The sequence below is a fragment of the Lactuca sativa genome, chromosome 8 (genome assembly GCF_002870075.4).
Source record: "Lactuca sativa cultivar Salinas chromosome 8, Lsat_Salinas_v11, whole genome shotgun sequence".
NCBI lineage: Eukaryota > Viridiplantae > Streptophyta > Magnoliopsida > Asterales > Asteraceae > Lactuca > Lactuca sativa.
The window spans coordinates 106,253,898-106,266,472 of record NC_056630.2 but is presented as its reverse complement, the minus strand read 5'-3'; the positions used below and the strand labels follow the sequence as shown (position 1 = coordinate 106,266,472).

At 34.0% G+C, this 12,575-nt stretch overlaps 1 protein-coding gene across 1 annotated transcript; it reads right to left on the bottom strand.

Annotated features, from left to right (window-relative positions):
- LOC111902339 (choline monooxygenase, chloroplastic) lies at positions 1 to 2,416 on the bottom strand. Its single transcript, XM_023898190.3, has 10 exons — positions 1,927 to 2,416; positions 1,667 to 1,712; positions 1,462 to 1,597; positions 1,295 to 1,369; positions 996 to 1,196; positions 816 to 911; positions 624 to 730; positions 451 to 544; positions 331 to 381; positions 1 to 250 (listed from the first exon to the last, which is right to left on the bottom strand). Exons 1-10 carry the CDS (start codon positions 2,231 to 2,233, stop codon positions 113 to 115), a joined length of 1,251 nt encoding a protein of 416 aa, XP_023753958.1. The 5' UTR covers positions 2,234 to 2,416; the 3' UTR covers positions 1 to 112.
- Between the last annotated feature and the right edge of the window lie 10,159 nt (positions 2,417 to 12,575).

Genomic DNA, 12,575 nt, shown 5'->3' with positions numbered 1-12,575 from the left:
TACTTAATTCGATCCACATTGTTGATATATCACAATCAATATACAAACTACATGCCATAATAGAAATCAAAATGATAGACTTAAAGATGTTTTTTTTTTTAAATGCATAATATCAGTTGATGAGATCTTGGTGTAAGAGACAGTGAAAATGATGCATAGCCTTCTCTACCATAGGCGCGTATCTACCACTACCATAAGCTGGTGATTCCAACCCTCTTTGGACTGATTCACAGAGTGTGATATCTTCCATCTACAATCATATAAAAAAAAAAAACTCCAGTCATTCGATACCTGAATGATGACCAAAAGGTACATACAATATCTACGTACCTGAACTTGTTCACTATCTTTTAAACTCCCTGTTACAAAAGCTTCATCATCCTACACAATAGAAGCTATTATATACCCCATCTATGTGAGATCTTCCACACAATTTGATTTCAAATTTACCTTAAGAGATGCATCAAGGAAATAATCAAATATCACTTTGCATCGCCTGGGTCCCAATGGAAGAACCAGATTTGTGTCCATCCAAGGCCCATACCTGAACAAAAAAGAGGTTAAAAAAAGAGCATCCATGGTTAAATAAAAAAAAAAAAACAAGATAAACTCATGAAACTTGCCTATTCACCATGAAGTTTGGATAAATGAAAGCATATAGAGATTTTGATCCGAGTCTATCAAAGTCTTCATCTCCATCACATCTCTGGATGCTTACTTTCTCATATACCTAAGATTCACAAGATTTAGAGATAAATATTTAACTAATAGTCAGACATTTTAATTAAAAACTGTGTCAAGTGAAACATACATACTGTGGTGGAATAGGAATCTAGCTTAAGACCTGATGCAAGATCTTTATGTGCAAAAGGTACATGATACCCTCCATCCAAGTAATTGTCACAAAAAACCTGCAAAAAACACCACTTAAAGATCATCATGAGGTTAAATTTAAGATAGAGTTCAAGATTTAGAAGGATTTGAAAAAAACAGACCTTCCAATTACATTCAATGGTGTATTCACGTCTACAAAGATAACTTAGTGAAGTATCAACACCATTTGTACTTAGTATCTCAGAAGTGCTACCAAGCCACTCCATTCCCACATCATCATGTTCATCAAACTTATCTTTTTCCAAATCAAGAAGAATAAATGGCCCCCAAATTGCTACCCTCAATGGAACAAGTCCAAATTCCTAAACAATAATCCATCCATATAAACAATACCCAATAAGTGAATAAAAGCTAATAGAGCATCACTTATCTCAGAAAAAGGAGAATTCAGTTCATATACTTTGACATTGAAGTTTTTTATCCCTGTTATTCTGCTTGCTTTCAGAAGTGCTCCATTCAATCCATATGTCCATCCCTACAAAGATCAACTGTGTGAATTGAATTCTTCTTCTTATTGAAACGAGTAAAGAAAGACACCCATGAAGGTAGAAGTAGAAGTCAACTCACATGATAAGGGCATACAAAGCAAGATCCTTTTCCACTTCCAGAGGCGAGAAGAGAGGCATGGTGGCGACACACATTATGAAATGCACGTAATTTGCCATTTTCATCACGACATACCACATATTCTATGTTTCCTATTCTGTCAATTAATTAAAGATTAAGCAATTAACAAGAACTCAGTATGATCAAAAGATGCAGTGAAGTTTACCTTCCAGTAAAGAAACTGTTAGCCTCCTGAATTTGCTCGGTGCATCCTAATCATCAATCAAACACATAAATGATTATGGATTTGTTGCAAAGGGATCGTATAATCGTTGACTTTTCACTGAAACAAGCGATTTTATAATGCATATTCACGATTGACATGTTGAAAACCAGCCAATTTGACCTCAGAACTAAATAAGAAGAGCATACATAGGCACACAAATTCATAAAAACCAATATAGAAATGAGAATTAAGTAGATTACCAACGGCCTGCCATCCTCTGAAGAAGACTTGATTGAGTTCCAGAGAGTGAAAAGAAGGGGATGTGTACCATGAGCTTGGTGGGGTTAGGGCTTCTTCAATTGGGATATGGGGGTTGAATTCATGGATCAGTGAGCGAGCAAACTCTTGAGATGGTTCGAGTAAACTGTGATTGGTTTCAAGCGACTTTCTGATCAGTAACGAATTGGGTGATCGGGCGTGCTGTGGGCGTGAATTTGGATATGGATTTCTGAGTTTCTTCAAGTCAGAAAAGTGAAGATTAATGGGTTTCATCATCATCATCGCCATGATCAGAATTTACAATGCTTTCGCTCTCCATCCTAGGTACTAAGTAATTGTATTTAGATGTTTTATGATAATTGTTAATTGTTAATTTTTGTTTTTTCTAGATTAACGTGATAAAATCACTTCGTGATTTAAACCTTCAACCATTTCGTCCAAAGAAATCCTATCAACAATTTCATGAACCTAATGCCACATATATCATCCTCTTGATGGCGTATGGAAAGGTCTTAAAATGTTAATACATATGAAACTTAATAGTGCATTAAACTCTTACCACATTTTCAATAAAATATTCCAGGTGTTAGTTTATAGTTCTTATTTTCTTAATCTTTCTCTATTTAGTATAGGGGGCTTTATATATATATATATATATATATATATAAAAGAGAGAGAGAGAGAGAGAGGTATGTTCAAATGAGAACAATTCTAAATTTGAGAACAAATGAAAACAATTTTATACCACGTATTCGTTAAATGAAGAAAAAAGGAGCGTCATTTATGTTTTACTTAACGAAAGGGCTTATGTGTAATTTAACATTTCCATTCTCCATGCTTTGCTTATTCTCGCACAAAGCTGCGAGACCCCACTCCAATCCTTCCCTTCGCCCATTACCGCTTACTCCCGTTAATCTGAAAGACACCATTAGTCACTAGCGGAGTTTACCACCACTGGAATCGAGAAACTGATTTTTGATGAAATCAAGAAGGTAATTGAAGTATTGGATCGATCGAAAAAGGGAAGGAGATGTCAATCGCTTAGATCGAAGGAGCTGAAGCCCTTGTTCTCATGGAAAATTTCTGATAATCCATCACCAGGTGAGTACACTTATCGATTTGATTTCACAAGTTACTCCCAATTAATTATGAGAAAGAATCCGGTTATCTCTTTTAGATTGGATTCATGGATTGGTCTAGGGCTTAGTGGGATCCTATTATCAACACCTAACTTAACGCTAGTTAAAAAAATCGACAAAAACGAGGTCCTTATATGGTGAAAGTTAACATTGAGGAAGAGTTTTTGTGTTCACACACCAACTGTTTGATAAAAGTCCTCTTAGAATTTTTCATAGTGGAGTTGGATTCATGGATTGGTCTAGGGCTCAGTGGAATCCTATTATCAACACCTTAACTTTGAACCCTCATTAAGCAAAACATTAAGGCCCTTAGGATAAATTGAATTTCACATCTCTATAGCCTAATAAGTAACCAACAATCATGTTAAAAGTGATATACTTAAGACTTAACCATTAATTCCTTAATAAAACACCAAAACGATTTAGAAGATATTATGATCAATTTTCCCAAATCTGTCCTCCAACTTCTAAAATCCGTGCAAGTTAATACGAACATCTAAAAATCACGAGACTTAGTTTTCTGGAAATATTAGTGTGTCTACTTTCTTCAAACTTTGAATCACATTTCGAAATTCCAAATCTTTGAGGGGTAAAATTGGCAATCTTCTCAGGCTGGTCCATGCTGTCACAAATTTCATGCACCGTCTTCAAAAAATAATAATAAATTCATCAGAACTCCAAATGTCAAAATTCCAAAGCCTATAGTTAGATATGGATATATAGTTTCAAACATATAAAGGGCCTGATGTAATTCTTAGTATATTGATACAGTTTATTCAAAGAGTGTTGAGTGGTCCAAAAAATGACAACTAAAAGTTACCAACTTGTAAATTTAATATAAAATAAGCCAAAAATCATTAGAATGAGATCTGTATATTTCTAAAAAGATAAAAGGGGAAAATTTACCAGTATAATTTTATCAAAATTTAAAAATGGGTTGAAAGGTAAGAAAACACATCCCAAACATGGACTACAATCAAAGAGAAAATAAGAAAATATGTACACAAGTTTTATAAGATTAATATAACAAACACAAGGTAAATAATGTTATAATTTTTGTGTAGGTTCTCAGAAATGAAAGGATCCATCTTGCTCATGCTAGCTAATTTTCAAGATCAAGGATGTGAGTACTAACTCTCCTATTATGTAGGCATTACTTGTTTTATGTTATTGTTCACAAATACCCTAATAACATGTGATTATGTGTATCTAATGACATATGATTTATGTGGCTAAGATCCTTTTCGTGTTCTCGATTCAATAATCGTTTTTTCCACTTTAATCATATGTGATTAAATATATTTAATCAGATGTGATTATATGTTTCTAATCGCATATGATTTTATTTGGAAAAAACAAATCTTGTCTATTTAAATCAAATGTGATTAGATACATACAATCACATGTAATTATATATGAACGCAAAAACAAATCTTTATCCAAATTAATCATATGTGATTAAATACATATAATCATATGTGCTTATATGAATCTAATCACATATGATTTAATTTTTGCTTTGTCGATTCATTAGTTGTTCTCATGTATTTTATCACAAGTGATTATATGTATAATCGTATGTGATTAAGTACATGAGCACAACTATTTAAACGAGAAGGAAAAAATAAATCTTGTCCACCTAAAATCATATGTGATTATATACATATAATCACATGTGATTATATACATATAATCACATGTGATTAAATATATATTTGAACAATTATTGAATCGACGTAAGAATAAATATTTTCCATACGAATCATATGTGATTAAATAAATATAATCACGTGTGATTAAATACACAAGAACAACTATTGAATCAACACGTGAAACAAATATTGTCCATGTAAATCATATGTGATTAAATACATATAATCACATGTGATTATATGTATCAAATCATATATGATTTATGTGGATGAGATTCATTGTCACATTTTCGATTCAATAATTGTTCTTTGTCCAGTGTAATCATATGTTATTAAATACATATAATCATATGTGATTTATACGGACAAAAAATAATGATGTCTATATAAATCATATGTGATTAGATACATATAATCACATATGATTATATACACAAGAACAATTATTGAATCAAGAACACAAAGATAAATATTGTCCACATATATCATATGTGATTAAATGCATATACTCACATGTGATTATATGTATCTAATCACATAGAATTTATGTGGAAAATATTTATTTTCGCGTTCTCGATTCAGTTGTTGTTCTTGTGTGCTTAATTACATGAGATTATATGTATCTAATTAGATATGATTTATATGGACAATATTCATTTTCACATTCTTGTTCAATAGTTGTTCTTGTACATTTAGTCAAATATGATTTCTGTACAAAAGATTCATTTTTGCGTTTTTAATTAAATAGTTTTTCTTTTTCCACATCAATCATATGTGATTAATACATAAAATCACATATGATTAAATACATAAGAAAAAAATATTGAATCATGAATATTATCAATAAAAATCATATACGATTTGATACATGTAATCACATGTGATTAAGTACCTGAGCACAACCATTTAATCAAGAAGGAAAAAATAAATCTTTTCCACCTCAAATCATACGTGATTATTTACATATAATCACATGTGATTAAATATATATTAGAACAATTATAGAGTTGATGCAAGAATAAATATTTTCCATACGAATCATATGTGTTTAAATAAATATAATCACATGTGATTAACTACACAAGAACAACTATTGAATCAACACGTGAAAATAAATATTGTCTACATAAATCATATGTGATTAAATACATATAATCACATGTGATTATATGTATCCAATCATATATGATTTATATGGTTGAGATTCATTGTCACATTCTCGATTCAATAATTGTTCTTTGTCAACTATAATCATATGTGATTATATGTATCTAGTCACATATGATTTATACGGACAAAAAATAATGATGTCTATATAAATAATATGTGATTAGATATATATAATCACATATGATTATATACACAAGAATAACTATTGAATCGAGAACACAAAGATAAATATTGTCCACATATATCATATGTGATTAAATGCATATAATCATGTATGATTATATGTATCTAATCACATATGATTTATCTATACAAGATTCATTTTGATGTCTCGATTCAATAATTGTTTTTATCCACTTTAATCATACGTGATTAAATACATTTAATCTGATGTGATTATATGCTTCTAATCACATATGATTTTATTTGGAAAAAACGAATCTTGTCTATATAAATCATATGTGATTAGCTATATACAATCAAATGTGATTATATACACGATACCAAATATTGAATCAAGAACACGAAACCAAATTTGTAACACCGTGAAAATTTACAACCAATTTAAACTTTTCAAAAACAACCCATATTCATTAAGTTATTACAAAAATGTTTTCAGTTCATTTATTATCAGAGTATCCCAGAAACATCAACATAAAACTGAGGAGCGGTACGATCACGCCTTCGCCTTTCCACGGTCTCCTGAAGTACCTAAAACAATACACTGAAACTGTAAGCCCGAAAGCTTAGTGAGTTACCCCCAAAATACCAACCCATATACCACACACATATTATATCATATCCTAAACAGAACAACCATGCATATTGAGTCTACAGTGTGACTGGTCCGCCTGCACCATGCCTTCAGTCCACCCAGTCCACTCTCTCTCCGAGTCTACAATATGACTGGTCCGCCTGCATCGGGCCTTCAGTCCACCTGGTCCACTCTCTGAGTCTATAGTATGACTGGTCCGCCCGCACCGGGCCTTCTGTCTGTCTGGTCCACTCTCCGAGCCTCAACACGTCTAGTCCGCCCTCTTGGGGCCTTCAGCCTATCCGGACCGCTCGCCGGGCCTTCGGTCTAACCGGTCCGCCCTGAGTATGTTGGCCTACAACACAAAGTAGGACCCGCCTCAACCCAACCCCAGTCCAACAACCATGTGCACATAAACATATAATCATATAACATCTCACAACTAATCAAACTGATCTAGCATATCACATAACATAGCAACGTCCTAACCAGGATACCGACCTAATCGGTCACTAGCATAACATCATCCTATATACCAGGATACCGACCTTAACCAGGTCTCTAATACATACCATCCTAACTACCAGGATGCAGACATTGCAAAACAATAACATAACAACAACTACCCGGATTTCCATCCGATAAAGGGCCGACCTTGGTGCCTTAGACCCTGTTGATATAGTGAGGATAATTCATCTGCAACTGTCGAATTGAAGAAATAAGATTACGTTGCTCCGATCACCAGCACGAACTCCACCACTGAACAATACCAATTAACCAAATCCAAAAAACACCAATAATTACCAAAATACCCTTGGAAGTCAAACTGGTCAACCCTTGGTCCAAGTCAAAGTCCTTAGTCAAAGTCAACCTTCCTGATTGACCCTACTTGCCGAGTCAACCTGTTGACTCGTTGAGTTCCTATGCTCAGAAACTCCGCCACGACTCAACTCGCCGAGTCGCCCCAAGACTCGTCGAGTCCAACAAGCTCTGAGTCCCTTCCTGATCAACTCACCGAGTCATCCCTCGACTCACTGATTCATAGCTCAACCAGAAAAGGTTAGGATTCCACGACCAGACTCGCCGAGTCCAAGCACAGACTCGCCGAGTCCAAGGCAATCTTCAACAGAATCGCCAAGTCCATGCACATATTCATACAACTCGTCGAGCACACCCATGTGACTTGCCGAGTCTCTTCAGTTCTTATTCCATACAGAGGCTTTTCAAGCCATGCAGGGACTCCAATCCATAGATCCACTCTTCTACAGCCTAACCCTCACATAAAGTTGCAAACTTTACGTGAAAGCAAAGAGATATAAGCCTAAAACACTTCTAGGGCTAGGGTTAAAGACAAAGGGCTTCACCATTAACTCTTAGACATGAACTTTATGACCTTTTGGGCCATCACAAGTATAGATCTGAAGTAGCAACTTCAGATCTAAGCCTCAAACTTGAGATAGCTCCCGAACAAGCTAATGAATCCCAAATCAACCACCATTCATGAATCAATAATGAAATAGCTTAATGAGGAGGTTCCTTACCCCTGAAATGTGCCCAAACAGAAATAGATTCCAGATCTACACAATCCCCTTGAGGATGGCCTCCAAATCCCTAAGCTTCTTACACCAAGTTTCTCTTCCAAGCTCTAATTCTTCATCAATGGAGTTACACACACACACACACGAGATGAGGGTTTTTGGATCTTAAATGGGTAGCAAAGAGGCTGAAGGTGGGTTATAATGTGCTTTATATAGGGTACAATCCTCGGATTAGGGTTTTCTCCCTTCAGCACCAACTTGCCGAGTCCAGTTGCCGACTCGCCGAGTTGGTCACTTAATACGTGACCAGAACCGCAACTCGACTCGCCAAGTCTATCCATCGACTCGCCGAGTCGACGTTCCATATTTACACTAAGACCCTGAACTTGGACTTCTGAACTCGGGGTGTTACAAAATCTTTATCCACATTAATCATATGTGATTAAATACATCAAATCACATGTGATTATATGAATCTAACCACATATGATTTATGTATCTAATCACATAGGATTAAATATAACTAAATACTTATAAGCATATGATGAAATACTTATAATCACATATGATTAAATATATGAGAAAAATTATTGAAACGAAAACTCAAAAATGAATATCGTTCATATAAATCATATGTGATTGGATACATATAATCACATGTGATTATATGTATCTAATCACATATGATCAAAGATGACAAAAAAAATTATTGAATCAAGAGCACGATAATGACATATGCAATTAAATATATCTAATCACATTTAATCACATGTGATTATATGTATCTAATCACATATGATTTATGTAAAAAAGATTCATTTTCACGTTCTCAATCCAATAATTATTTTTTGTCCACTTTATTCATATTTGATTAAATACATTTAATTACTTGTGATTAAATACATTTAATTACTTGTGATTAAATACATGAGAACAACTATTGAATCAAGAACGCGAAAATGAATCCTGTGCACATAAATCACATGTGATTAAATACATATAATCACATGTGACTAAATACACATGTGATTATATGTATCTAATCACATATGATTTATGTAGACATGATATATTTTTATATTCTTGATTCAATAGTTGTTCTTTTACAACGTTAACCATATGTGAATATTGTACATATAAATCATATGTGATTAAATACATTTAATCATATGTGATTATATGTATCTAATCACATATTATTTATGGGGACATTATTCGTTTTTGCTTTCTTGATTCAATAGTTGTTCTCATTATTTAATCACAAGTGATTAGATTATATGTATTTAATCACATATAATCATATGTGATTAACTACATAGAATCACATGTGATTGTACATATAATCACATGTGATTATATGTATCCAATCACATACGATTTTTTAGGAGAAGATTCATTGTCACGTTCTCGATTCAATAATTGTTCTTTGTCAAATTTAATCATATGTGATTAAATACATGTAATCACATGTGATTATATGTATCTAATCACATATGATTTATTTGGACAATAATCAATTTTGCTTTTTTGATTCAATAATTTTTCTCTTGTATTTATTCATAAGTGAATGTATTTAATCATATACAATTTTTGTCTATAGATTATATGTGATTACATACATATATAATCATATATGATTATATACACGTGAACAATTATTGAATCAAGAACACGAAAACAAATATTTTCCATACAAATAATATGAGATTAAATACATATGAGATAATATACACGTGAAAACAAATATTGTCAATGTAAATAACATTTTATTAAATACATATAAGCACATGTAGTTATATGTATCTAATCACATGTGTTTTACGTGGACAATAATCATTTTTGCATTCTTGATTCACTAGTTTTTCACGTCTATTTAATCACATGTGATTATATGTATTTAATAACATATAAATCATATACGATTTGAAATATATAATCAGATGTGATTATATACAAGAGAAAACATAATGAATCAAAAACACAATAACAAATCTTTGCAGGTAGGGTGGTTGTGGTTGGTGGTGGTGATGGTTGTGGTGGGTGGGTGTTGGGTGGTGGTGGTGGGTGGTGGATAGTGATGGGTGGTTGGTGATTGGTGGGTAGTGATGGGTGGTGATGGCGGGTGGTGGTTGGTGGTGGGTGGTAGTGGTTATGGTGGGGGTGGCGGGTGATGGTGAGTGGTGATGGGTGGTGGGTAGTGATGGGTGGTGGTGGTTGGGTGGTGATGGTGGTGGGTGGTGATGGTGGTGGTGGTGGGTGGTGGTTGGTGGTTGTGGTGGTGGTGGGTAGTAATGGGTGGTGGGTGGTGATGGTTAGTGATGGGTGGTAGGTAGTGGTTGTGGGTGGTGGCGACACATGGTGGTGATGAGTGGTGGAGGTGGGTGGTGGTGGCAGGTGGTGGTGGTTGGGTGTTGATGGTGGTGGTTGGGTGGTGATGGTGGTGGTGGTGGTGGGTAGTGATGGGTGGTGGGTGGTGATGGTGGTGGCAGGTGGTTGGTGGTGGGTAGTGATGGGTGATGGTGGAGGGTGGTGAGTAGTGATGGGTGGTGGTTGGTGGTGGGTCGTGATGGGTGGTGGGTAGTGGTTGGTGATGGTGGGTGGTGGCAAGTGGTAGTGATGGGTGGTAGGTAGTGGCTGTTGGTGGTGGTGGCGGGCGGTGGTGATGGGTGGTGGAGGTGGGTGGTGGTGGCGAGTGGTGGTGGTTAGGTGGTGATGGTGATGGGTAGTGACGGAGGTGGTTGGTGGTGGTTGTGGTAGTGATGGGTGGTGAGTAGTGGTAGTGGTTAGTAATGGGTGGTGGTGGCGGCGGGTGGCGGTGATGTGTGGTAGGTAGTGGTTGTTGGTGGTGGTGGTGGGCGGTGGTGATGGGTGGTGGTGGCAGGTGGTGGTGGTTGGGTGGTGATGGTAGTGGGTGGTGATGGTGGTGACGGGTGGTGGTGGTGGTGGGTGGTGGATAATGATGGGTGGTAGTTGGTGGTGGTGGTTAGTGATGGGTGGTGGTGGTGGGTGGTGTTGGTTGGGTGGTGAGTGATGTTAGTTAGTGAGTTTTTTAATTGTTTGTAATTATTTTTTGATTTATATGAATATTATTTTAGAATTTTAATTAAATTTTTTTTTCAAATTTGTTTTCAAATGTTCTCGCGATAAGAAATGTTCTCGATTGAATGCTTCCCTATATATATATATATATATATATATATATATATATATATATATAGGGTTAGGATTAAATGTGAACCATAAATATTGTGTGAATGTATGACTATTTCTTGTCTCTTGGATTAAAATAAATGAATGGTTGTGATTTGATAGTACATGTTATTAGCATAAGATACTATGTACTCTATAATACACCAAATTAATCATAAGAGTATTTTACTGTATTAACTTATATTTAAAAAAAGATATCCCTTATTTGTATCCTAATTTGATGGAATTTTTATTTAATACTTAATTATCTTATTTTATAAAAAGTTATAATGGATAATTACATTTTTTATTAGAACGCATGTTTATATTATATTACGATGGACACATATTCTCTTTTCATTCTTATATAATATGATTTTATTCAAGTTATTTTTTGAGAATTAATATTCTCAAAGAATACATTTACATATATTCTAAAAAATAAAAGTTTTCATCAAAATAATAATAATATTCTTTTTGCAAAGTTGACACATTCTTTTAAAAAGCATGTAAAAAGTAAGAAATATATACAAATTTCACAAAGCATAATGCATTATTTAAGAATATGATAATTCTCACAGAATATATATTGGTACGTTCTTTAAGAATATTAATTCTTTCAGAATGGTTAAGAATGACAATGTGCATTCTTAAAGAATAATAATTCTTTCTGAATGATTGAGAATGATAATGACTAATAACGCATAAGAAAGAATAATAGTGAGAGAAAATGAAAAACAATTATGCAATAAAATATGTTCACATTAGCAAAACAAACCTACATTCTAGTTGATTCTAAAAGAATACATGAAAAAAATACAACTACATGAAACATTCTTGATGTACAAATGATCGATTTGCAAACCAAAACATGTCCCATTCTTGAAATAATATACTGATACTCTTGATTCTTTTTGAAACAAAACCATTCTTGACAGATATTATTGTTGGAAAGCTTCTCTTTATCCCATTTCATTAGTAGCATAAGGAAGACCTGCATATGGTATTATACAAACTTGTTATTTTGGATAGTGATTTGTGAAACATGCATATATGACATGAAAAAGAACATGAAGGTAATTCTCCTATGAAAACATCACATCTTTCCTTAAATAAATAATGATTCTAAGCACCAGACTTGAATAAATAATGATTTTAAGCACCAGACTAGCATATTCAAATCCCAAA

Excerpts from the sequence above, each read along its gene's own strand:
- LOC111902339 (XM_023898190.3), bottom strand. The coding sequence starts at position 2,233 with ATGGCGATGATGATGATGAAACCCATTAATCTTCACTTTTCTGACTTG. Across the intron at positions 1,370-1,461 it reads GCTTTGTATGCCCTTATCAT|GGATGGACATATGGATTGAA; the intron begins GTGAGTTGACTT and ends TGATCTTTGTAG. Across the intron at positions 545-623 it reads CCAAACTTCATGGTGAATAG|GTATGGGCCTTGGATGGACA; the intron begins GCAAGTTTCATG and ends TTTTTTGTTCAG.